The 26,977-nt window shown below is 53.1% G+C and overlaps 1 protein-coding gene across 1 annotated transcript; it reads right to left on the reverse strand.

Annotated features, from left to right (window-relative positions):
- Nucleotides 1-13,961: 13,961 nt before the first annotated feature.
- Nucleotides 13,962-24,332, reverse strand: Six3 (SIX homeobox 3). Its single transcript, XM_036171044.1, has 3 exons — nt 24,287-24,332; nt 16,044-16,878; nt 13,962-14,300 (listed from the first exon to the last, which is right to left on the reverse strand). Exons 2-3 carry the CDS (start codon nt 16,868-16,870, stop codon nt 14,108-14,110), a joined length of 1,020 nt encoding a protein of 339 aa, XP_036026937.1. The 5' UTR covers nt 16,871-16,878; nt 24,287-24,332; the 3' UTR covers nt 13,962-14,107.
- Nucleotides 24,333-26,977: the final 2,645 nt, after the last annotated feature.

Genomic DNA, 26,977 nt, shown 5'->3' on the forward strand with positions numbered 1-26,977 from the left:
GATCGGGGTTTGGTTTCTAACACGTGACAACTCAAATAGTCTATAACATCAGTTCCAAAGGATCCAGTGCTCTGCTCTGGCCTCTGTAGCCACTGCATGCACATGGTGCACAGATATCCTTGCAAGAAAACTCACTTTGCACATAGCATAAAGATAAATAATTTTTTTAAAAGAAGTGATAAACAATAGGGTCTCAAAGTACACATCCATAAGTTTGTGCATTAAGGGATCGAGTCCCAGGTAGGTGCTATTGGGAAACGCCGTGGCTCTTTTGGAGGCAGGGACTAGGGAAAGGTTCTTAGGGTTAGGCACATCCTTGAAGAGGATTATGGGACCCTCCCTGTTTGCCCCCTCCATATAGTTCTCTGTCTTAACTTGCTCTGTCACAATCTCTCGACATGATTCTGATCCTAGCCAAGCAATGGGGACACCCAAATCTTGGATTGGAACCTCCAGACCCATGGGCCAAAGTAAGCTTTTCTTGACTCTATAAACAGCTTGTGTGGGATATCTCATCGTAGTGAGAGGCTCACTGAACACGTCCATATAATGGAGTGACATTTAGCCATCAAATGGAATGACATGGGACCTTGTGAAAAAGCCAGATACTAAAGGCCAAATATAGCATGATCCAATTAGAGAAAACGTCTACTGTGTTGACAGAGGTAAAATGATGGTTGTCGGGGTCTGGGCAGGAGAAGGGGTGCACAGGAAGTGACTATTGAAATTATTCGGGTTTCCGTTGGGAATGGCGAGGCTAACTAGGTAGCGCTGACAGACAGACAACCCCACTGATTGGACAGCGAGCAATGGCTAAAATGGCGACTTTGTTATGAGTGCTTTGCCACAACTCTGAAACATAAAAAACAAAATGAGCTTTGCGTATTTTTTTCCTCTGCTTTCACCCTCCCAATCCCTGTCCTGTGAGAAGTGTTCTAGAGCATTCCCTTCATTAAAAGGGACGTTTCTATTTCTTTTGTTGAGGAGATAGTGTCCAATGGGCAAAGCTCACCCAAGATGGCTCCCAAGGGGCTTGGCTGTGACTGTGTCTGTGGCCAAATAATGAAACACACCAAACTCCTTCCCAGCCTTTGTTCCTAGCCTCTCAGCCACCCTGGCATGGAACTTCCACGTTGGCCACCAGCAGAGGATGGTGGCCTTGAGAGACTGGAGGTCCCAGTTCCAGAAAGGCGAGCAGGATGGAGCCCATGCTCACAGCGTCTAAGGACCATTTGAAGGGAGACCCGGTGACCAGACCACACCCACAGGGCCTGGCACTTTGTTTGGTCAGAGCAGTAGTGAAGCAGAGGTAGGCACAGCTGACCACAGGGAGCCTGGGCCATCTCCCCCTGCATCCTGGCATTAAAGCAGGGAGAAGGAGCCATTATTCTCTGGGAAGATTTATTACCTTCCTTGGAGACAATCTGGGACCTGAGACAATACTTAGGCACCTCAACTCACTGTGAAATATCCTGTAGAAAGTGACTCTGGGGGCTGGCCATGGTGGTGCACACCTTTTATCCCAGCACTTGGGAGGCAGAGGCAAGTGGGTCTCTGTGAGTTCAAGACCAGCCTGGGCTATATAGAGAGTTCCAGGACAGCCAAACAAGGTGAGACTTGGTCTCAAAATAAAACAAATGAACAAACAAAACTGGCCCTGAGCTTGGATGTGTTAGTGAGGAGAAAGGGTCCTTAGAGACAAGAGTAAGCCTGGACAAATCCTCCAACAACTGGGTAGCAGAATACACTCAGAAATACCGATTTATTGCTGGCAGCCAGGATTTATCTGTTTTCCTTAGCTTGTATAGAAATCAAGCTCCCAACTCCTGGAGTCTCCCACAATGCCACCAGTTTTCTCACAGGCTCTGTGGCCCTGACCCACAGCCAATCTGACCTCCCTTTCCTGTGGACTCTGCCTTTCATGGTTTATGACCATGATCTAAATTCTAGGCCTTCCAATTCTCTGTCCCACCCAGCCTCTCTCTATCCACGGACAACATAAGCTCCACTCAGTGGAACACCATCCCTTGGCTCAAAGCTCCAGAAGTTTGGAGATGTCTGGAAGGCACCAGCGGGGTTGAGATATCGCTTGGTGCTATAGTGTCTAGCTTGTGTGACACCCTGAGTTCGATCTCAAGAGGGGCCATGAAGGAAAGGAGGAAGGAGGGGAAGGGTGCATATATTGAGTATTGCCTGATACTACGCTGGCAGGTCTGGAGCAGTACCTGTAGTCAGCGCGCCAATCCTTCTGCAGGGAAGCATCTAATACCCATGCCAAGTGGATAAATAGACTCTAAGTAGCTTCATACAGTCAGGTCAGGTTTTGCTTGCCAAGTCATTTTGGCAGCAACCATACCCGACACACAATAAAAAACCAAAGCCTTTTGAATTTTAGACGTGTAGGGAAGAGAGTTAGGATCTGTGTGTGTGTGGCATAAGAGAAAGCCCAGCAAAGTGGGGGAGGGAGGGGGAAGGAGGAAGAGAAGGAAGGAGGAAAGGGAGGAAGAGGAAAAAAGGAAGACAGCCTTGTCCCCCACAATCCTCTCACCTCAGACCACCTGGCTGTGGAGGCCAGCCTTCCTTGGGCATTGTTTTGTACTCTGTAGAGTTAAGGGCCGCCTTACTCACTGTGTGCTTAAGGACAGAAACTTCACCACCGGCACCAGCAGTTTCCTTATGTATTTAGACAGAGACCAGAGGGCTTCCGAAGTTTCCTTTGTAACATTTAATGAACCCATTCAGTTCATTAGCCAAAAGGTGACTCTATTATCAGAGTGGGATGTTGGCTTCACCATCAGATCGTGGGGTACCCCTAAGAAACAATGATTCCACACAATACACAATGCACTTTACTTCTGTGTATTCAAACTCACTGTTCCCAGCCCTGGTGTTATCTGTTCCTCTTCACTAGCCTGGAAAATTCATATCCCAACCAAGGTCTACTTCCAATGCCTCCCTCTGTATCCACAGTAGTTTAAGTGATGCTTTTCTCTACTTCCATTAAACTATGACCACACAGAGCTAGGGGGCTGGGTTGTCAATAGCTGTCCCCTCCTGTGTACCACTGAGCTCAACACTCTCACGCAGAGATGACTTCCTGCCAGTCAATCACTGAGGACGAGAGCCACGTGATGCATCTATAGGGTTCCCTGGAGGCATGGGCAGAAGTTAATAGTTTTGGAGAAGGAAGCCTCAGCCCAAGACTTGCAGGTTCAGGTAAGTGATACAAAGGGGAACCTAAGTTACATACACCAGGGCAGAAAGTCTTTATAAGGCAGAGCCCAGTGTCACAGAGTTCTTTTGCCCTCGTTAAAAAAATATAGGAAAGTATAACAGTTTGCAGGAAGCTGGGTGAAGGGAGATGCTTCCAAACTCCAAGACGAAAAGACATCAACTGCAGAGGAAGCCCTACATCCCCTCACCCCAGCAACCAGCTCGGATACTGCGCGCCACTGCCGCGAGGTGGCAGCAAAAAACCGTCAATGTTCCCTGCGCGCTCTGCTGTCTGCCTGGGGCCTCTGTGTGTGTTTGTCCCTAGAAAGCCAAATACCAGAACAGAGGGACATCCAGCCCCGGAGACGGACTGAGTGCCCTAGAGACCTCTGTAGTTGCTCCTTAAGACTCAAGAAAGACTAATTTCTTCTGGCATCTAGCTAATAAAGATTCAAATGTTATTTGGAAACTTCTCGAGGGTGTCATGGAGTATATCCAACCTGTGCCCCTGTGGGTTCTCCCTGGGAGAGCCCACACCTCTGGGAAGCCGATCTAGTAGTCTCCTGCCTCCTCTGTTCCCTTTAAGCGTCAGGTCTTGGACTCTGGCGGCAATGGGACCTGCTTCTGCCCTTCCTGGTCGCCGCTTTCTGTTCCTATTACTGCCGAGCCCTAGAATGACCCTGATCTCTCTCTCTCTCTCTCTCTCTCTCTCTCTCTCTCTCTCTCTCTCTCTCTCTCTCACACACACACACACACACACACACACACACACACACACACACACACAGGCTCTGGAGAATGCCAAGGAGTTAGCTCCGGAAGACACCAACTGAGTGGGGGTCCAGGAGACCCTGAAGTGTGATTGAAATCACAAGATAAAACTGACTTCTCTAGGGGCTGGAGAGATGGCTCAGCAGTTAAGAGCACTGGCTGCTCTTCCAGGGGTCCTGAGTTCAATTCCCAGCACCCACATGGTGGCTCACAACCATCTGTAATGAGATCTGGTGCCCTCTCTGGCCTGCAGGGATGCGTGTAGGCAGAACACTGTATACATAATAAATAAACAAATCTTAAAAAAAAAAAAAATGACTTTTCTCTCTTAATCTCAGAACCTGCCCTTATTTGATAACATGTTCTCCAAGCTGTGTGGCAGCTCTGAAACCCTCTCCTCCTGGGAAGGGCCATCACCTTCTAAAAGGCCTTTCTGAAATTCTAGTGGCAACAAACCAGGAGACTGTGTACTGGGCTGTCTCTGTCCCTGCAGCCAGCCAGCCAGGAGGCGAGAAACAGTTTGCAGGAGTCTGGATGCACAGAAGTTGTTGGGCAGAGATCAGATCTAGATTTCCTTAGGGCCATGAGGGTCCAGTAAGGCCTGGGTTTCCTGCCTTACCTCTGACCTTCCAGCCCTTGGCAGGAGCCATGCTCCCGACTGCCTAGTGTACTGGCCTACTTACAGCCACCTCAGCTACTCCCCACATCCCCCTCGGGGAGCCTGGTAGTCAGGATTTCACTGTCCTCAGACTAGCATCCTCCCCAGGATGTTTCTGGAACTAGTGGAATTAAGGCAGAAGGGTGGGCATGGGAAGAAAACTAATGAGGATTCTCACTTTGGGTAGGGGGATTGGCTAACTAGACTCCTCTAAGGCCAACTTGGGAGTAGAAAGCTGAAGGGCTCTGTGTTTCTTGAAGTCACAGAGAGTGGGAATCCAGGACCATTCAGTCATAAGTCCACAAAAGAGCGGCAAGTTCTGAGGCTGCCCCCTTGAGCTTTTCCTAGGGATGTGTCGGCTGCCCACTGGGTATGGTACCTCACCTCATGTCTCGTCCCTCTGACTCAACTGGCAGCTTCTCCACACCCCATGGGCAACACCTAGAGTCAGGAACCGGTCCTGCCACGCTGCTGCTCCTGAAGCAGGTTCTACCTCCACACCCTGGCCCTACTCTGCCTGTCTGGAATCCCCTCCACTGAAGCCAATCCATTTGTCTGGGTCAATGTTACCCTTTCCTGTCGCCACTCCCAGACATCCTGTGTGTATTTGTCTTCAACTGATCGTCTCAACTGTCCCTTCTAGTCGACTGTAAGCAACCTGAAGGCAAGCCTGAGTTGCACTTGACCCTCAGTTCTTACAAAACTTCTGTGGTATTTTTGGACTAAGTGAGCTGCCCAGCCTACATTCGGATGAATCAAAACCCTAGGCTCATCTGTATATGGGTGTGTCTGTCTCCTGAGTAAAACGTATATTTACCATATACACCCAACAAAGGTCACGATCACACATATCCATGTCACACACTACTGAGTCCAGCCCACCGTGACACTCGGGCAGCGGAGCTATCTTCATTGATCCCAGGGCCTTAGTAGGAATTCCTGCTTTTAGCCCCTGGCTAGGGTCCCAAGCAGGCTCTTAATAGCCTAGTCTCTTGCAGTGTCACATGTCCAGTGCCTGAGGCAGGCCACTCCCTGACCTACCCAGCTCCCTGCCTGGTCTTGAGCACCAGTGAAGGATCTTAGAAATCTGTTTTCTCAGGTACCAGGAGCTCATGGTGAGGAAGACTGGGGGTGGGATATTGAGTGTGCAAGGGTAGCCGAGTGACAGTGTCCAAGTCATTGTCCTTTCTGAGCTTTACTTCTTAGTTTCTAATCACAGCCTGTTAGGTTTGTGGCTGCGATTCTTCGATCAAGGTTTTCCATATCCTTGATCATTCTCAGCGGGACCTGGCCAGGGTGCGGAGGAGATGAGGGCAGACAGGGTGGCCACTGGACTCCAAGGATACAGAGGCATGCACGCTGCCGGTAATTAGCCACACTTGCTCATTAGAGGGCCTTGCTAAGAATCTTTGTTGAATAATAGTCGGAAATTAATTATGATGGTAAACATTCATCTCAAAATCCAACAAACCAAAGCCTGCATGGGCCTGGAAGGGCTCCAGGAAGCCCTCGGGCGCAGGCTGGACCATCACCAGACCTGGCCCAGGCTGCAGTGGGGGAGGGGTAAGAGGAAAGGCCCTATGACGCTGTGAGGGCAGCTTTCCCAGAAGAGAGTCCCGGAGCAGCCAGAGCTGGACCACAGCGCCCCCAGCAGACTAAAAGAAGAACGGCAGTCTGAGTCAGAGAATGGGGAGGCGCATGGAGGCGGTGGAGAGGCACAAAGGCCCGGCTAGCAAGAGAAGGCCAGGAGGTGGGCCACCGACTGATAACACATCCGGGTCCCAGGGGACTCACTGGCTCCCACATACCTCCCGCCTTTCTTGTAGATTCCTGGACCCAAAACAGTCACTTCATATCCAGGGATCTGAAAGGTCTCAGGGCACTCGCCCCTGATCCCAAGCCCCACTTGATCCTTTAGACACCAGTGCTTTATATAGAGTGTGCTGGCAAGAAAGGGATAACCTAGGTAAATCCTCAGGCAAGTACTCAGCTAGTGGCCTGGTATGCAGCTCCTCCTGTGCTCGGATAAGTCCATCTACCCACAGGAGGGGCTCTCTCCTCCCTGACCAGCCAGGGTTTGCCTGGCTGCTGCTGCCAAGTGGACACAGCCAGAGGATATATAAACACATGTGGACAGGTCTGGTCTGTAATTCCTTTTTGCCAACACCTTCGGTAAGATCCCCGAGGGTCTGAATTAGCCTTCTTTGGGTTTAAACTCCTCCCTCTTTTTCTTAAAGACAGTGTTTATATCAATGGGTGGGAGAAATGGGCTTATTTGCAAAATGTGGAGAGCTCAAACGTGGTTCTGTGTGGTGCCAGTGGGCCACTTATCCCTGTGCTGAGAGAGCAGAATGTAACTGCCCATTGTAGGAGCCATCTGTACACACACACACACACACACACACACACACACACACACACACACACAATGTTCACTTGCAGGACAGAGTCGGTAGGGGGAGCTCAGTGGAGAGGCTACCGCCTAGGGCAGGAAGAGATGGGAAGTACTTTCTTGAGAGGAGCCTTCCGGATAGCAGTGAGGGTGTCTACATTCCAGCCATCCTCCAAAGGGATGGGCACGTTAGGACTCCAGGCTGCCTGGCACACAGGCAGCAAGTACTCAGTTCACGTACTAAGTCATGCTGGCCATGAGGCAGATGTTCCCTCAGGTGCTCTCGGGGACACTACCCCGTTCCCTACCACAGCAGCACATTTTCTCTAACCCAGCTCAGCCCTGCCTGAGCCCAACTGGCTTTTCTAGAGTTTTCTGAATTACTCTGTTCCTTTTCTCCCCTGCCTGATCTCCTTACTCCTCTTTCTCTTCTCCTTACTTCTTTCTTTCCCTCTTCCTTCTGTCCTTCTTTCCTTTCCTTCTTTTTTCCTTCTCTCATTATTTTCTTTTCTTCCTCCCTCCCTCCCTCCCTCCCTCCCTTCTTTCCTTCCTTCCTTCCTTTCTTTCTTTCTTTCTTTCTTTCTTTCTTTCTTTCTTTCTTTCTTCCTTTTGAGATAGTGTCACTCTATAGTCAAGCTGACCTTGAACTTGGGGTAATCCTCCTGCCTCTACCTGCATTATAGATATGTGTCCAGCTCCCCTCTTTTTGTTTCTGTTCACCTCTCTTCTCTCTTTCTTTTCACCCTGTGGCATCCATCCTTTCCGCTGCCCTTGTTCTGCAGAAAAGCATACCTAGGCACTTGGGGGAGGGGAGTTTCAAAACAGAGACTTCTGTTCCACTCTCAATAGTAAGCATGTTCAGCTGATGGTGTTTATAGCACACTAGCTGTCTTCTCTAATCTCTAGCCACCTAGTGTGGGTTTTTTTTGGGGGGGGGCATCTCTGGACATGGATGAGGTTGAGAGAAATGGTCTCCAAGGTGCCCAATCAGGCTGTGTAGTGGAGGGCAAGTGACCTGAGCGACAAGGTAATATCTCTGGGTCAGTCTCCTCTGTCGGCAGGTGTCTGAAGGTTCCTCGAACATCCTGTCTTCATGACTATGCCATGGCTGTCTTCTTCAAATGAGTTCATCACTCTTCTGAAGCCACTCCTGTGTATGAACTTCTGGTGAGTCCCAGCCCTCTATGTACAACAGACTGTGTATTACCGGTCTGTGGGTGCTGATGGTGCTTTACACAAGTGTGCAGTTTTATTGTGGTGTGAGCCTGGATAGCTCTGTGGGAGGAAGATTGTAAGACCGGGCATGTTTGTGTGTGCATCCATGCAGGTTTGGAGCATGTGCATCCTAGAGAGAGTACCTGCAGGGAGGAGAGATGTCGAGGATGCTTGCATTTGTGTTTTGAGTACTGATGTGGATTCTATAAGGGGTAAAGCAGAAAGACCAGCTGTGTGTTGTGTAGGGTAGACCTATGGTAGCAGGTGTGTGTATGTGTGTGCACGTGTGTGTGTAAGCTGTATTTATGCAGAAATGGCTGGAAGCAAGGTGTGCATACACGTGGCTAGGGTATATTTGTATAAGTGTGTGTGTGTGTGTGTGTGTGTGTATGTGTGTATGGTGTAGCCTCTATCAGCCTGGCTGTGCCTGCCCCCTCCCGCCGAGTCCTTCCTGACACTGTAGAGCTCAATCAGCAACCGCATGAATACACTCGAATGGAAAGTTGTGCTCAGCTGACCGGAGAAATTGGAGCTGGGCATGTACTACTACCCTCCTCCCAGACTCCCTCACCCCCCCCTCCCCCTTAGGCCAGACAGCCATCCCAGCCGGCTGGCTGGGACCAGGAAGGCTCAGTTTAGCTCAGCTGCCCCCCACCCCCCCGGGAAAGAGACCCGGCAGTGGGAGGCGAGGGGGCCCATGTTGGAGGACTTGCAGCTCAATGGTCTTCTAGGCTGGAGGACTCCGCCTCAGTGCCCAGCGAGGACGTTGAAAGCCTCAGAGGTGGCAGCCAGTACTCCAGGTGACAGCCACACAAGGCAGTACAGGAAGGGCAGACGGATGGGTGGTGAAGGAACACAAGGAGGGGGAAGCCCTGCTCTGGAGGAACTGGAGCATGGCCAGTGCTCCACAGGCCTGGCAATAGACTGTAGGTTTAGTGATCCTTGCAAGGTTCAAACTCTACCAGGTAGTTCCATTCCATTTTTGAAGCACATGGGTGTCCGTGAGCAACTGGTAGTGGGCTCGTGGAAGTCAGGTCTTCAGCCACTCTGACTGAGCCTCTCTGAACCCCAAACTCCGGTGTGCTGAATGAAGTACAAGATGGGGCCACTACTCTGCCTCCACACTCCCTCCCACTTGGCCTGCCTAGGCCTTGTACCGGCCTTCCCAGCACTGCACTGGAACCAGCTCTGGGGCCAAAGTTGGACCACTGGTCCTAACCATCCCCAAGCCCAGCCCTCCCACCAGGCTCCCATGCCTCCATCCAGCTCCACTATTGATCAGCATCCCTGCCTAGCACTGGGGCAGCTTCCGGGTCATTTCTTTTAAATCAGTTGTGCATCTCACCAGGGATAATCAACTTCACTGGCACTGGGCAGTTAATTTGGCAGGATTCAGAGGGCAAGAAGAGGGCCTGAATCGGAGTTCTGGGATGGGGCTAGGAAAGGAAGTAGGTTAAGATGTGAGCAAGCCAAAAGGAGAACATAGGGGGATTCTAAGGGTGGGGTCTTTGATATAGATTTTTCCAGCTTCACGGTCGAATCTGCTGTTTGGGTTTCTGACGCAAATCCTAGATAACTGTGGTTTTTGTTTGGAGGGAGAAAATTGGATGTTACTCCTCAAGCTGTAGACACCAGAGCAGTGGTCCTCAACCTTCCTAATGCTGCGACCCTTCAATACAGTTCCTCATGTTGTGGTGACCCCCCAAGCATAAAATTATTTTCGTTGCTACTTCCTGTGATTTTGCTACTGCTATGAATTGTAATATAAACATCTGATACTCGACCCAACGGGGAGCGACCCACAGGTTGAGAAACAACGTCCTAGGACAAAACACCTAGATCTAGGGAGGTCTTGCGTTGGGAAAGTTCTCAGCCAAATGCACTCAAGGAAAGGTAAGAAGTGCACAGTACACAGAGAAGGGGTCTCAACCCTCTGATGCTAAGGGGAGCCAGTAAGCCCCTGTTAGCTGCTGTGTGGCCCAGATAGAGGGACTCTGAGGTTAAGAGGTCCACAGAGGCCCTCACTCCCCTGGCTTAGGCACAGTTTGCTTTGCTTCCAGGAGGTTAGGAGGTGAGCTCGCGTTTGTACAAAGAGTGCCTCAGTACTGCTCTTGCAATCAGCTCTGCCCCAGCAGTCCCATGGGACCTTGACTGCTTTGGCATAGTTCTGGGGCCTAGAAAGAGAATGGGTAGGCACTGGGTAAAAGAGAGATCTGGCCAGAAATGGGCCCCCACTTCCCTCTGCCCTCTGTTTGAAAGGTCAAGGGTCAAATCTTCTGTAATAACTGATGTATCAAGGGCAAAGGTGAATGGAGGAAGCAACCAACCCACACTAGCCAATGAACATCTGTTGTGGGTTCTCACGCCTGCACACACACACACACACACACACACACACACACACACACACACCATTTCTTAGAGGGGTAAGAAGATTCTTAAGGATGGGGACTGAGGTTCACGGTTCAGGTTCATGGACTGACTAGATAGAATACGTGAACATAGATGTCCACCAAAAAGTCCCTGAAATGCATGAGACACATGTTCTCTGGACAGAAAGCCCCTTCTCACAGTGTCCTGGAGATACTGTGTCTCAGATCCACTGTGATATTCATGGCAAGACTAGGAATTTGCAAGCCGCTCATTCTGTACGCAAGTCCTACACCTAAGCTAGGCAGCATATATGAAAATCCAGGCTAGGCACATGCCAAGGAAGTATGCATGCATTTGTATCTAGCACAGGCATACATCCTTTTTGTATGCGGAAGTTGATGAAATGGCAGAGAGCCCAGCTTTAGAACGGCTCACACATAGGCACTCACAACCAAGCACACAGGAGACCTGCAGGTAAAGTCAGAAAAATGCACGGAACACAGCATTGGTATTTGTGGCAGACCTATGTAGAAATATAGGAGTGATTGACAGGGGCCACAGGCCGGTGACACCCAACGGGGCACAGGCCCTCCAAAGTGAAGGTTGCTTGCTGGTGGAGTCCAGTGGCAGTTTTCTTCGTCAGAGGAAGAGGCAAGGAGTTGGCCCAAACTTGCTTTTTCTGCTGGCCATGATGAGAGAAAGAAGTGTAACTCTCAAGTTTCCCCTTTGTCCTCACACAAAAAGCCCCCTGCTCCTGATGTCACTGGGTCTAGTCTGCACTCAGAAGCGGCGACAACCCTTTCCTTCCACAAACCCCAGTTTGGGTTCCTTGGCTGCTCTGGGTCCATCCACATTGTCTATACTGAGGCAGCCATTTCTTTTGGGTTGAAAGGACCAAGTTCTGGATCAAGTATGTGAGGAGCAGGCTACAGAACGGAGGTCCAAGCCTGGTGGGTTTTATTTAGATCACCTCTTTCCAATCCCCTGGCGGTGTCAGAAATATGGCTGCACTGGACTATTTCTACGGGCAGTGGGCACACACGGAGACTCTGACATTGTGCCAGGCCGGCCGGATGCCCTGATTCTAAGAAGGGACCCCCTAAGGAACCCTCCGCCCTGTGTAAGCGCATGCGCTCTCAGGCACCTAGGGCGCCTCCAGGCCAGTCAGACCCTCTGCCCAAGCCGGCCCACGTAAACCCCCCTGGTGCTGTAGGGAATAAAGACAAAAGGAAATCGGAAGTCAAAATTAGTTTGGAAGCGGAAGCGAAATTCCAGGCCCTTTTCTCCCTAATCCTCCTAGCTTGGAAATTGAACTTTCAAGTGAAGGCAAGTTTTCTGAAATTACCTCTTTGGCCCCTCCTCGAGCGTAGGCCGCCCTGGCCCAGAGCCGCAGAACCGCTTCCTGCCAGCCAGCCAGCCAGCTTTGGGAAGTGGGTAGCCCCAGCCGGCCAGAGAAGCTTGGGGCCAGCAGAGGAAAGCGGTTAGTAAGGGATGATGTTTTTGTTTTGTTTCAGGTTTTCATTTAACCATATAACCCAACCAAAATCCCATAGAAGCTGAAGGGAGCCCGAGTGACTCCAAAAGACAAGGGGGCAAAAAATCAACAGATAGGTCCAGACTCTCAAGGCAAGTGACCCAGTCAGACAAGGGTGGTGAGGAAGGCGGGAGGCAGGAGCATCCTGATTTTAGGCCCTGAAGTCAGAAAACTACCTACTTCTTCTTCCCTGTCCCTATCCCCCCACCCCCACCCGGGCCATAGTTAACTAATTTACACCTCCTCCACAAAGAGGGGGGGGGGGGCAACGAAGACAAAGTTTCAGCTATGTCCAGGATGGATGCTTGGGTTAGGGGACCGTGTGTGTTTCTCCTTTAAAATATATATAGCAAAGCAGCAGCAACCAGAGACTACCCAAACATCCCAAGGACCCACCAGGGGCGTAGACGCTGCAATCTCAGGGCAAAGCGCTTCGGGGAAGAGTTCAGGCCGCACACCTTGTCATGGAAGAAACTAGTTGTAATACCCATCCCTCCGGCCCTCCCCGCAATTCTCTCAGGATGCTGCTGGGGCTCTCTTTCCAGAACTGTTTGTTCTCAGTTTTCGACTCAACTTCCAGAAAAAAATCTCGTACCCAGCTTTGACATCCTTCCTCGGGCTCTGGCGGCCAGCAGAGCTAGAGAGAGCAAGCCCGAGGCTGGGCCGCTGCACCCGGGAACTGTCGGCCTGAGCGCACACAGACACCAGTCTCTGGGAGTGATAAGAAAATGGAGAATACTGTATTTGCTTTAGAAAGTTTTTTACATATAGATAAACACGCAGTTAAGATAACAGTAAACGCGCCCTACGGGAGTGAATGAGGCCTCAGAAGCGGCTAGGAAAAACTTGAATAGCTTTTGCATAAGAATACTACGGCCTCACTCAGCTTTCGCTAGCGAGAGGGTCCCTCTCTCGCCCTAACCCTGGCCACCTCGCCAAGCCTCGACTACCAAGTCGACGCCTGGGACCCCCAGTGGGAGGAGGAACCCCCAAAAGGAAAGAGGTGAGTGAGCAGGGAAGGAAGGAGGAGAGAGGAGGAAGAGGAAGAAAAAGCAGGTATCATATACAAGCAATTTCTACACATATATTACAAACTGGGAAAATGACCGATCATTAAGATATACATAATTCATATAAAATTTTGAAATAAAAATAAAAATCTGTTACAGTCATAACTATTCTTTTTCCACATTTATAACCAGTACCCACACAGGCAGTGACAGGGTGGAGAGAAAAAGGTGCTTACGAAGAAAATGATTGTCTGTTGAACAAAAAAACAAAAGATTCTATCTTGTTTGACCAATACTTGGACTTAAAAACAGAGAGAGAGAGAGAGAGAGAGAGAGAGAGAGAGAGAGGAGAAAAGAGAACAGAAGGAAGAAACATTTGCTATTTCTCTCGAGGAGTTCTTTCTTTCCTTTTTAAAAAAAACAAATTCAGAACGGAGATGTCAGATTGTTTTTTCCTTTTTTGTCTGTTTGCTTTTTTGTCTTGTTGCGGCGGCGGCGGGTTTTGTATGGTCGACTCCTTAAATCATTTTAAACTAGAGAGAATATTTTCCCAGATACAAATAAATCGTCATGCAGGTGGGGTGCCGGGTCCGTGGGAACCAAAAGGAGAAACCGTGCTTGTCCTGGAAAGTATACAATTGTCACCCGCAACATCGGCGTTTGTGACTGTCTGTTGGCGTCGCGGTCCTTTGGGGTGGCCGTGGTGGTAGGTAGTGGTGGGGGGATTGTTGATGGTTTGAGGTTAATTTATTTTTCTTGTTTTATATATATATATATATATATAATTTTTGGCTGGGGTGGGAGTGTGTGTGTGTGTGTGTGTGTGTGTGTGTGTGTGTGTATCCTGATTTCGGTTTGTTCTAGGGATGGAGCAGAAGGATGAGGAGCTAGGAGGAGGAGGAGGGGGGGGGGGAGGGGAAGGAGGAGGGCGGCCTTGGCTATCATACATCACATTCCGAGTCGCTGGAGGTTACCGAGAGGATGGAAGTGCCGGTGTCCGCGCGCTCCGTCAGGCTGGACACACTGGTGGTCGGGCTGGCCGCCGTGGACGGCGACTCGGCTGAGCCGTGCGTGGGGCAGCCGGGCTCGGCCAGAGAGCGCATGCCGCTCGGTCCGATGGCCTGGTGCTGGAGCCTGCGGGAAAGAGAGAGCGGTGCCTGCCCTCACTCAAAGGCCCGCCACCCGGCTCCCCTTCACTTGCACCGCGGGGAGCCTGGTCCGGCTGGGCTCGCACTCCCCTGCCTTGGCGGCCTCCCCCGTCGCTAGCCCGGAGCGACCTGCCCCCGACTGCGCTTTGTGTTCTTCGGGGCACCAACTGCTTGCTCCCTGAGTAGCGCAGAGCCTTCCTAACCCAAGTCCTGGCTCCCTGGCTCCTTGGCTTTAGGGAAACGTTCCAGATAGGGACGGCCTTAGAGAAGGGGTTGAACCCCAGGCCAGTCGCCTGCGGAGAATTGAGCAGGCGGCTAGGAACGCTGAGCCCTGGACCAGCAGACAGTGGGGAAGAGCTCCGTTCTTCTGCAACCTCGGCGGCTCTTGTAACTGGGCCCGCTGCCTGGAGACCCAGAAATTCCACAGAGCCTCCAGCCACGGCTTTGCCAAACACACATCCAGAGCTGCGGGGGTTCTCCTAAGAGCATCCACCGATTTACTTTCTGAGTCCCTACGCGGAGGGCGCAGGATCCGGGGAAGAGAAAATAGGGAAGGTGGGAGCTAAAAGATGCGGGAAGAGAAAGAAGCTAGAAAAAGGAAGGAAGAGAAGAAGGCAGGAAGGAAGGACAGACTGTCTCTTCTGAGCAAAGAAGCAGTTGCCTGAACCCAGTGTCTCCCCACAAGGAAGCCTTGCCCTGGTCCTGGGGGTTCCCCCCATCTGGCGAAAAGTGGCCTCCACAGGCAGAGAGGAGAGAGAAGTGGCCTCAGGCCTGGACCACCTAAACCCACACATACTCCAGGTACTCTTGCTAAGCCTCCAGCCGCCAGCAGCTGTCAGCCGCTGGAGCTTCTGCTCCCTGCAGCGTCCCCCGGCCTAGTGCCTATCAAGCTGAGCGAGGCTCTGCATCCGAGCTTCTGCTCAGCCACCCCCCTCCCCACACCCCTTCTTTCTCCCTTTCCTTTGGACTCATTTGCTCTGGCCCCTCTCCTTTTCCTACTCACTTCTCCAGGCCAGCTTTAAAGATGGACATGAACCCAAACAACTTCGTGACTTTGTAACCAACTTACTGGCAACAGAGCTGCACCTGCTGGTGTTTGCTCCCTAGCTAAGTGGACCAAAGGGATGGATGCTCCTTAACTGAGGACACCGGGAGACTTAATGCTTGAGGGACACCAGGAGTGGACACACTTGTGTGAACACATTAATTAAAACACACTAGGCCTCTTCACACCCAGCCTGTCTCTCCTGTTCAGGGTCTGAGAAAGAAGCTCGCTGGGATGGTGGTGGCCACAGCCCTTCTCTTTGTGGCAGGAACCCTGGTCCACTTTCTCCTCTTGAACCTCTCTAAGGCTCCCCACGATGCATGGATGATAATCAGATAGCAAAGAGAGTTTGCCTGACCTCCCAGCCTTCCAGCTGGGGCCAGGGCTGAGGAAACCTGCCTGGGGACCAAGACTTCCCAAGGACCGGCACCATGGGTTGAGGACACTAGAGGCTCACTTACACAGTTCCGGCCCTGATAAAAGCCCCTCTTGGGGAAAGTAGTCTATAAACCCACAGCCTGTCGTCCCCTGTTCCAGGGCAACCAAAAACTTTCCCTAACTACCTAGAGAGTCCCGGCTTCTCCAGCTCTGGGTCAGCTGCCCCTACCATCCCGGGATCGCCTGCATCTCTCCCCCTTCCCCAGCCCCGGAGGCTGTGGCCCGGCCGCGGTCCCCGCCACTGACCTGTTCTTGGCCGCCGCGGCGCGGTCGCGCTGTCGCCGGTTCTTAAACCAGTTGCCTACTTGTGTGGGAGTGAGGCCGGTGGCCTGCGCCAGTTCGCGTTTCTTGCTGGGGTTGGGGTAGGGATCCTGCAGGTACCACTCCCGCAGCAGGCTCCGAGTCCGCTCCTTGAAGCAATGAGTTTTCTGTTCGCCGTCCCAGATGGTGCGCGGCAGCGGGAACTTCTTGCGCACGCGGTACTTGTCCACCGGGCCGAGGGGGCGGCCGCGCAGCTTCTCGGCCTCCTGGTAGTGCGCCTCGAGCCACATGGCCTGCAGCTTGCCGTGAGACTCCTTGGTGAACTTGTGGTTCTCCAGGATGTGGTACAGGTCGCGGAAGTTGCCCGTGTGGAAGGCAACGACGGCGCGCGCGCGCAGGATCGACTCGTGTTTGTTGATGGCCTCGCACGCCCCGGGGGCCACGGGCAGCGACCAGAGGAAGCGGCCCAGCCGCTCGATGTCGCCCGTCTCCTCCAGCGTCTCGCAGACGCTGGCCACCTGCTCCGGCGAGAAGTTGAGGGTGGGCAGCTGGAACATGGACAACTCTTCCGGGGGGGCCCTGGAGCCGCCGCCGCCGCCGCCGCCGCCGCCGCCGCCGCCTGCTCCGCCAGCACCGCCGCCGCCTCCCGCACGGTTCCCGCCGCCGCCGCCGCCTCCTCCCGCGCCGCCGCCGCCGCCCGCACCGCTCCCGCCGCCGCTACTCGCCAGAAGTAGGGAGCAGTGGTGAGAATCGGCGAAGTTTGGCAACAAGAAGTGGGAGGAATAGAGGTCTAAGGGGGAGCGGAATACCATGGACTGACCTGAGAGGAGAGGAGAAAATTCAGGGAGAGGAAGAGAGAGGGGAGGAAGAGGAGGAGAGGGGCGATGAGGACCAGGAGGAGGGAGAGGAGAGGGGGGAGGAGGAGATGGAAAGGAGGGGGGAGCAGAAGGAGAAGGAGGGGGAGGAGGAAGGACGTAAGGGACACCCACACCCCACACACATCCACATACACACACACCCGCGCAGCCACATAGAGAGGGAGGAAGGAGAGCGGCCCGGTGCGCGCGCGCAGAGAGAGAACCCGAGGCAGGGAGAGGGAGAGGGAGAGGGAGAGAGAGGAGAGCCAGAGGAGAGCGAGAGCCAACCACCGCCGAGTCAAGATTCAGCGATTCCACAGCAATCGCCCTAATGACAACAGCCTCATAATATCTCCCCTAAATCCACAGTGAGTGCAGCATTGAAACATTTTGTTTCGCTTTTCTATTGGTCTGCGGCGTGTCGTTGTGGCGTTGCCACGGCAACCACTGCCAATCACTGTCAGCCCTGCCAATCAATACCGAGAACGTAAGGACGGTTTTACCACTTAGCCGGAGGGGGGGGGGGAGGAGGGAGAAGGCGAAACAGAATTAAAAAAAAAAAAATCTTTGCAACTCTTAATATTCTCTCTCTCTCTCTCTCTCTCTCTCTCTCTCTCTCTCTCTTTCCCTCTTCTTGCTCAAAGAAGTTGATCGAAAAAAATTCGAAAAGGAAAAGCCATAGAGTAGTTGAATGAGACAAGCAATTAGTTACAGGAGTGTTTTGGGGAGGGAAGGGGCTCCCAGCCTCAGGAGCACCAGGCAGCTTGTCTGCGGAGAGGCTGGGGACCAGGTGGCCCGGCAAGGTTTGCACACGGTGTCTCAGTCACCTCTTTCTGTCTATGTGAGCGCTAATAGTTGTCAGGAAAAAAAGAAGAGAGGAGATTATAAGGCCTTTTGCACAGTCACCCTTAGCAAGACGCTGGGTGAACCTAGATTTGGGAGACAATTTCTGGTGCCTGGGAGGTTGAACCCAGGACAATACTACTGAACTGCCTTTAACGCACCTCCTTCCGTGCTGACTGTACAGTCCTTTGCTCTGCTCTCAGACAAGGAGCGGTGAATTTTCCATCACCATTTGTATTTAAAAATAGTGGAAACAACACTACACTTTCTCCATCTTCAAAAGCAAACCCCTTCTTTGTTTCTCCACTCCCAGACTTCAGCTGCCTCCCCCAGCTGTAGAGTAGCAACAGGAGCCCAGAAATCTAGGGACTCTCTGGACCATGGGGAGTCTGGAGGATGCCCACTTTTCCTACATTCATGGGCACAACCACTGGGCCTGCCCAACATCCTCAGAAAGATGCTGAAACTGTAGCGGGCACCCTGAGTAAACACCCAAGGCCTGAACGTTCCTTGTTGGCTCATAATGTAAATAATTTTAATAACAAATAATAAAAGTCCGATTCCTCCATAGGTAAGGTAATATCACAAACCTGAAACAGACTCCCGCCTCTTCTAAAGAACGCAGAGGGCCTCCTTTGCCGGGGGTACTACAGCACCCAAGCCAGCCATGAGCATTTATTTATTCTTAGGCATGTTGCTTGTGAGAAGTTGTAATCTGCATCGTGGGTCCAGCCTCCCTTTGTAAAGCTTCTGTAACTATGGAAGTGTGATTTACGCAGATTTGTCCGGGTCAGAGACATCTTTTCCCTACGCACTGTGTATATTTAGACAGGATTCGGTTTGGTGTTAAAAAGTGTATATGTTGAATGGATTCACACACAGTAGCCAACAATGCCCACATTGTGGGCCCATGTACAACGCGTATTGAAACTCAGCGCCCAGACTTCAACTAATCTGCTCTCAATAAAGCTGAAATAATTATCCTAAGCTGCCTTTCTAGAAGAAAAATCATTGAGGAATTCAAAACTTTTTTTAAAAGATCTTTTCTACATTCCGATGCAGATCTGGGGGCGCGGCGCCGGGTACACACCACTCGGGAGATCTCAGTGAGGGAGGAGTGAAAAAGAGTGTGGGAGAATTTAAATGTGGACCTAACTGGAGCCTGGAGCTAAAACGGTCGCAGGCCTTAAATCTCAAGCTCGGGTCTTTCTTAGGCCTTGATCCAGCAGCGCCGAGGAGTGCACAACCAATTTGAGGGTGACACGGGGTGTCTAGATTGGACTATCCTGGCTCTCTAGCTGGAGGCAGGTGGGGGAACCTAAACTGGCTGCCTAGGGTGGAAGAATGTTTCCCCTAAAAGGTGGGTCCGTCGAGCCCCACTTTGGCGGTCTCTCTCTCCATACATCTTCCTGTGGACCAGGGGTGCTTTTCCTCTCAGCTGCCAGGCTCTTGGCGGTCGCTCAGTGCGGGCCCAAAAAGAGCCCAAAGGTTGGGACACAAAAACAGACACTTCGTCTTTTCTTCCCCGACCCCTTTCTCTTGTAGGGGAAGGATTATAGGCTGAAAGGTGGGAGGGAGAAGGGGCAGGAGGAGGAAGCGGGGGAGGAAGGAATGAAAAAGGGGAGGGGAGTGGGTATTGTGCCGCGTGTAGGGGGAGAATTCCTACGGGTGGGTTTCCGAATATTGTGTTCAACTTTTTGAAAGCAGCTCGTGACCCCGAAACTGCATCCCCCGGAGCCGGGGACCCAGGCGCCAGGCGGGCGGGTGAACCCGGCCAGTCCCTCCCAATCCCCGCAACCCCCCGCCTCCGAGTTGGGGGGGAACCTAGGCCCGGAGGGAGGTTGGGCAGGTGCCGCGGGCTGTGCCGAAAGCGCTGAAATCGAAAACCCTCGCCACTCAGGAGGAATTCAGGCCAAAGGATTGCAGACTCTGCTCGGGAACAGCCCTGCACTCCAGCCACTGCCTGGTTGCTCGTGGGCCGGCTGGGCTCGCCAGTTCCGTGGCGGCAGCCGCGCCTTTCGAGCGCTAAGCCGGAAGGAGGGCGCAGGCAAGGCGCACAGTTCTGAGTGCGCCCCTACCCGGCCCGGGCCTGCTGCAGCCCCGACTGTCAGCCGGAGAGCCTCTCGGCAGAACAGGGCTGTTTGCAGCGCTCTGAGCCCACCTCCTGGCCACACTGCGGCCAGCGCTTCTCCGGCTCAGGCCGGAAGCAATACGCTGCTTCTAAAGCCGGTAAGTTGAGAGTCCTGAGAGCTGGACAGGGAGGCGGGGCGGATGGTCCCGGATGCTTATTGCAGGTCTGGATCCCCCCCTGGTGATCCGTGGGGTCTTGACCTAAAAGGTTTGGTTGGGTGTGTGCATTTTTTTGGGGGGGATTGCTGTGGACCTCTGGAGTTTTTCCAATTCCCACGCACTGAACTCTGGGGAGAGGGGCCAGTGCAATGGACCCAGGCCAGTGCATAGGACCCAGAGGGCTTTCTTTGCTAGTCTGGAGTGGGAAGAGCCTAGGGCACTTCCAGGGTAGGTGGTACGCTGAGGATCTCCTGCATCCCAATACTCTCAGAGCCGCTAGACCCGGGTGAATTAGCCGGTAGGGTCTCTAGATCTCTCTTTCTTTCTGGCCTCCGAGACTCACGGATCTGCGACTTGGCGGATCTACGGCTTTGGTACCCACAGAGGTCACCTGCACTCACAAAGTTGCCATCACCTTCAACCCTGGCCTACAGTATCTTTGAGTCAGAGTTCAGTTAGTGCGGGGACAAATGGGGGCATTTGAATAGTAGAGTGGTCTATGGTGCTCTGCCAGGCACTTATTTACAATGTCAGCTCTAACCACAGCGCTGAGAAAGGCTCAGGGGACTTGCAGGAACACCCTCCTCGTTTGGTATGCCAAGGGTTCCGCAGGACTGCGGGAGAGAGTGCCCCAAAGGGCCTGGGACAGCTACACCCACTACAGTTCTCTTTGCTTAATCCGAAAGTGCAGACCCAAATGGTCAGGAAGGTTAGTCCTGGAGGGGCAACGCCTCTTCCGGGCTGTAGGACGTTGGAAGATGGAGATTGCTGGGCAGCGGGTGGTCTGGGCCTCCCCTCAAGCTGCCAACGAAGGAGCTTGGCGCAGGCCGCCAGGGAGGGCGCAGGGGAGCTCATTCTTCGGGCGGGGAGGCCTCGAAGCCCTTCAAGGACCCCCGATTACTTTCCTTTGAACAACAATAACAACAACAACAACTTCTCCCTCCCCTTAGCTCCCTCCCTTCCTTAGCCTCCGGGGACCCGGGTTTCAAGCAATTGTGGCTCAGGACAGTAAACACAGCTCAGTTGCCTCAACTTTCCTGGTGCATAAAAGTTCCCGGCGTGAGGGGAAATTTGAATATTTGATCAGCCCCTTTGAGTGACCCTCATTAGCCTGGCGCCCTGCTAAGGCCCCAGCATTGCAAGAAAGCTGCTGGGCCCGGCATTTGTACGCCTTGTTAACGCTGCTTAATGAAGCCGCCCCGACGGCTCAAAGGCGGCCTCTGGAGCCGGCAGCGCGCACCTCTCGGCACCCCGCTCCGCCTAATGAGCCCCGCCGCCCGCTAAAGGCCCTTCCACCCCCCACATCCTCAAACAAGAGAGGTTTGGCTCTGTCTAGGACCTGAACACCTCCCACCGCCAGGCCCAGGAGGGTGGGCACAAACCCAGTCTAGCTGGCTGCACAGTGATCTAGCCCCAGGAGAAAGGAGCTAGACGTGAACGTCGAATGGTTATGGGTCTGGGGAAGTAGGGAGGTGGATTTTTACAGCTTTTGGATCTAGCGCATCCCTGTGTACCTCGAACTTTTCCCCATAGGGCCAGCTGTAAATCAATTAGCCACCCCAGTTCCTTAAAAGTACATCTGGACCAGTGTTGGCGTGTCAGAAGGAAAGATTCATAGGGGGTGGGAGGTCAGCTTTCCACCTTCCTTCCTCAAATTCCTTTGGTCTCATCTCCCTAGGAGGCCTCACACTTCTTCCCACCAATCTCCCAACAACTGGAACCCTGGGCCTGTATTTGAGAAAGGGTGGGCAGGGTCAGCTCCCCAAACCGACACTGCTGGCACCACCACTGAGTCCAAACAGAGAAATGATGTAACCTGTCGGCACTGATGAAACCTGGGCATCACAGCCTGACTTGAAGGTTCACACTTGCCTTCACACTGGCCCTCTTCTAATCTCTCTTCAATCATATTTCTAGCCCTGGAGAGGCCTCAAGAAGGCACCCCAGGCAAGGCCACTCTCCTTGGGCACGACTGGGCCCAATACAAACCTGGAGGAGCAAAGAGGGAAAATTCTGGAAGAAAGGGGGTGGACATAGCCATCCGCTATGACAATCATCTACTCCTTCTCTTCTTGGGCCAAGGGGCATGACTGAGTAGTTAATACAAGCAATCTTTAGAAATTGTACTTCACTCCTCGGAAAGAATTGACTTTTCCCCTGACCCCTCTCTCCTCCATCGTCCCTTCCCCGGGGCATTTGGAACTCCGGGCCCCCTCCCACTCCTTTCTTGGGCACCTAGCTCTTGGGTCTTTATTAAACAGGGTTTAGAAGCAGGGAACTCTCAGTTCTCCACTCGGGACCTTCTGGACTCTCTGGTCTCCATATGCTCACAAACCCTCCCCCTCCATTGAGCAGGATGAGATCGCTGACCCCAGGTCCTCATTCATGGCCAGTTTTCAAGGACTGCTGAAGGCCAATGTGGGTAGCAGAGCCTCAGAGTCTATCTGACCGGCCCCTCCTCTCTTCCCTCCTTCCATTCAGCTCCACACCCGTGCCCAGCCCCTTTTCCATTCCATGACCCCCTAAACCAAGCCCGGGCAGACATTCTAGGATCATCTCTGAGCCGGGCAAAGGTAGTGCCCAGGTCATGATCCATTCAAAGGGCAAAAGCAGGGGCCGGTGCTCTTGGAGTGAAGAGAGACCTAAACCGGAGGGTAGAATTCAGTTTGCCGCCCCACCGGCTGCTCAGGGGAGGAGGCGAAAGGAGGGGCTGTGAGTCCATGGGCTTTGGGTCGGGGTAGCAGGGACCTCAGGCGTCGGTGTGGGGGGCTAGATCCGGAGGAGAGGGGAGGGGTGGCGGGGGTCGGAGGAGCACGCGGGGCGGAGGGGTGTGGGGCTCTTTAAGAGCCACACGGCGGCTAGTAGGAGAGGCGTGCGGCCCTTGGGCTGGTAGCGCACTGACCCCGAAGGGGATTTAGTGGGAAGGGAGCGGCCGGGTTCTGGGGGCTTTGTCCCGGGGCGCCCAGAGAGGCCGAGACACAAGAATAAGAAGCGGCTGCTGCATGAAAGACAGCGAGGAGCGGCGGCGCTGCTGCTCTTGACTTCTGAGCAGGGCTTAGAAGGCCTGCCCCGGCTTAAGCTGAACTGAGGGTGCTGAGCTCTGAGCGCCGAGTTCATGGACTCAGAGTCCCTGGCCTCTGAGCTGAGGAGGTGTGGGATGGGGACGGACGCTGAGTCCTGGGTCCTGTAGCTAAGTCCCCTCTGGGATCTTACCTCCTGGCAACCCTAGCGCAGGGCTGTGAGCCTAACCTGCTTAGCCTAGGCTAGCCAAAGAAATTTATTTTCCCAACTTGGCTTTTGTTTTTGTGGGTCCACCTCGAGCAGATCCGGAGCTGGCCGACCCCAGACTGATTCTCAACAGGTGGCTGGGTAAGTCTGTTTAAAGAATTCTGTGTAAATCATCAGCTCCTCCCTGACCCCTTCCCTTTCCCCTCCCTCTTTCCCCCTAGGCGGGTCCGAGTTCGCCGGGCTCCTCCCGCCAGTGGTGGAGGGGGGGGGTTACTAGGGCCCTACCATGGGAGGGGGTTCTGGCTCTCAGTTCCTGGTAGTAGACCCCTTGTGAAGTTCAACCCAGTACCCGAGAGTCCCAGTCATCGACCATCACCCTCATCTCTCATCTTGCACTGAGCCCCTGCGCCCCAAGAGGGGGAAAGAGGGAGAGCGCGCGGCAGACTCTCAGGAGCAGAACCCGCAGGAAGGAGGTCGAGGGATCCCTTTTGACCAGCGGTCTCGGTGTAGGGGTTACAGCGGAAAATGAGCTCTTCATCCTCTTTGTGAGAGATGCGAGAGCCTGCCTGGAGGGATGCGCGCCAGCCGCACAAAGCCGGGCAGATGAGCGATTTTGCAAGCAAGGGTACCGGAGGGGTGGGGGAGGAGGCAGAAGAGGCCCAAAGAGAGAGGAGGAGAACCGAAGAAAGGCAAAGGCAGGAGATTCGGGGCGTCCGAGAGAAAAGTCCGAAAATGTCCTTAGTGCGTGCCTCGAGCAGACGCGCGCTCGGGGGCGCACAATCTCTCTCTCTCTCTCTCTCTCTCTCTCTCTCTCTCTCTCTCTCTCTCTCTCTCTCTCCACATAGGTAGCCCCCACACTCCGTTGGTCGTGTGGGCCCATCGCACACGGCAGCGAAGCCACCTTACCCCACACCCCACACCTCACCCCGCCGGCCCCAAAAATTGACCACCCGCGCCCGAGTCGGGGGAGCCGGGAGGACCCCCAGGGTAGGGGAGCAGGGAAGATCTTACCTGCCGTAAGGTAAGAGAAGCCGGGAGCGTGTAGTAGCGGCGGATAAATATTCATTAGGAAGTGTAAGTCCTTTCAAAGGGCTCTGCGCGCGCGCTCTCGCTCCTATCTCTTTCCCTCCCTCTGTCCTCCAGGAAGGCTCTCCCCTCCACGAGCTATCTCACCCCCCCCCCTTCCTGCGAAATACCGGGTGGATCCTAGGCTTTCTAACCTGTTGGGAAGTGTGAACTGCGGCAGCGCCTCTACAGCTAGCTGTTTGCTTTCGCTCTTGGGGCGCGCGTTCCCCCCCCCCAACCTCTCCCCTCCCTCCTTCCGCCCAGCCCCTCACCCCTCCTAAATTACTACATCATTAGCTTTATTTGGGGGGGGAAGTAACGGAGCAGCCAGACGCACCTCTCCATAGAAGGGTGAATAGTTGGTGCCCTGAGATGCAACCCCAACTCCTTCTCCACATCCTTCTCACCCATCTGCACATCTTCACCAGGTCTTGCTTCTTTTCTTCACCCCCATTCCATTTCCACCTCCATCCTGTGTCAACTCATCTCCCTCACCAGCCCTCCCGCCCTCGCCGTCGCCAATCCAGATCACAGATTGGGTCGGGAGTGAGGTGGCAAGGCAGTAGGTCCGAAGGTCCTGTGTGTCAAAGTTAGAACTCCTCCCTGCCGTGGGTATGGGGTGGCTATCAGAAAGAATCTCCTTTTCCCACGTAGGGTTTCCCTCCTGACCCTGCAAAGGTACGAAATAGCTTGGCCCTTTGAATCAGATCTTTAGAGTGAGCATTAAGAACTTCAGCCTTACAGATCTCAGGGCGGGGGGGGGGGGGGGGGGATGCTGGCCCTTTCACTCGGCCAGACAAGCTGCTTTGGGGTAGGGTGGGGATAAATGGGTTCACTCAGTGCGAACGCGCGTAGGCAACATTCACAGGCCGACAGTCGGACGGATATTCGTCCTTTAGGAATACACTACCTGAAGTTAGTCGCAAGTCAGCTTCAATCACGGGAAAATCACGTCTAGAAGATTCCATGAAGCTGCTTCCAATCGCATGAGAACACGTGCGCAACACCCTTCGAGGTGCACGCCCCATGCCTGCTCTCTGGCGGGAGGGTGAGAGCACCAGCTGCCCGGGCCCTAGAAGTGAAGTAGGCGGAGGAATACATCGCTTATGGTTGTTTAGTGGTCACTGCTTCAGTACTCTGGCCTCTGCTATTCAGGCCCTCAGGTCCCTCTAGGGATCTTAAAAAGTGGCTTGGTCCCTAGGTGCCTAGGGGAGAAAGTGACTCCAGCTCTGGCCCTCCTGCAGGGCGCTTAGAGTTGGGGTGTGAGCTAGAGGAGGAGCCTAGGGGCGGGCCCTCATAGTTTGCAGTTCTAAGTGCTGCTGCTGCTCCAGGGTTGCAATGAAGGAGAGTCTCCTTACTCTTAGAGAGCTTGCTTGGAAGCTCCCTGACATCGACTACTGAGCCTCTGTTTTCTCCAGAGCTCCAGGGCGTCACAGGGTGAACTTGGCTAGGATGCCTGCCGGCTAAGGTCTAAAGCCAAAAGACTTCACTCTGCCTCTCATTTTTGGCTGTTCGGAGCTACTGTCTACCAGGGGAGGTTCTAGAAGCTGGTCGCACCCTTCCTGAATCCATGCTGTGGGCTGGCAGAGGGTCACTCCTGCTTGTAAAAGGTCACTACTAAAGGGTAGATGAAGGTGAGGGGCGGAAAAAAAAAAAGCGTAGGGTACCCGGAACTGGGAAACTTACCAATCTTTACAGCCCACCCAAAGTCGGCAACCTACCCTTACACACACATCCTCTCACCAACACAGATCTCCGGGATCACGCCCTCAACTGGTGTTCACAGAAGGTGTTTGCACTGCAATTGTGCGAGAATACACTTAAGGAAGATTAAAGAACTCTAGCAACAGAGCTGGAGGAATAAAGAAGTGTCCACATGCATGGGCGGAATACATGGGTACACACTCAGTTGTCCAGATGCAGACAACGCTAAAGTGCCCACATGAAGAGAGACACACAGACACCTATGTACAGGAAGCCAAGGAGAGTAGCCTCAACTGGAATGCAGTACTTCCTGCAAGAGTATGTTGTCCGTGGAGGAAGAAACTTTGCTGAATCTTCTGGAAGTAAAGTTTCAGGCCACGTTCTGGAGAAAGAGCCAAGGAATCATCTACCCAGAGCCTGCCTTTGGGCTCTCCTACCTGCTCTGTTGGAGACACCCAGAAGGGGGCAATACAGGAAAGATTCCCTTTGACTCAGTTATTTCTCTTGGTTGGTGTCTTTTTCATCCTCTGCCTGGGAGATTGTGCTCCAGACTAGGGCTTGAGTACACAGCGCAGACAGCCTTCACCAGGTGACAGGAGATTCTTCATTTCCAATGGGAACACTCAGTCCTAAAGAAGCTTCCAGATGTGGAAAAGCCCTGGCTGGCCCTCTTTCAGTTTTTCTTTTCTCTTCTGAGACCTGAAGAGAACGGTAGCTCTCCCCAACCCCAAGGGTATCAAATATCTGCAAAGAATGTGCTAGTGCAAGCTAAATTCTTTATTTAACTAATATTCTTTTGTGGAATATTGACAAGTCTTCAGCCATGGCTTCTCTATTCCCGGCAGAGATTGAGGTCCTGGCCTGGCTTTGAGTCTACCAACGGGTTTTTCCCACAGTGGTTTGGGGGCTAGATTTAATAAGTGTGCAAACTTA

The sequence above is a fragment of the Onychomys torridus genome, chromosome 21 (genome assembly GCF_903995425.1).
Source record: "Onychomys torridus chromosome 21, mOncTor1.1, whole genome shotgun sequence".
Lineage (NCBI taxonomy): Eukaryota > Metazoa > Chordata > Mammalia > Rodentia > Cricetidae > Onychomys > Onychomys torridus.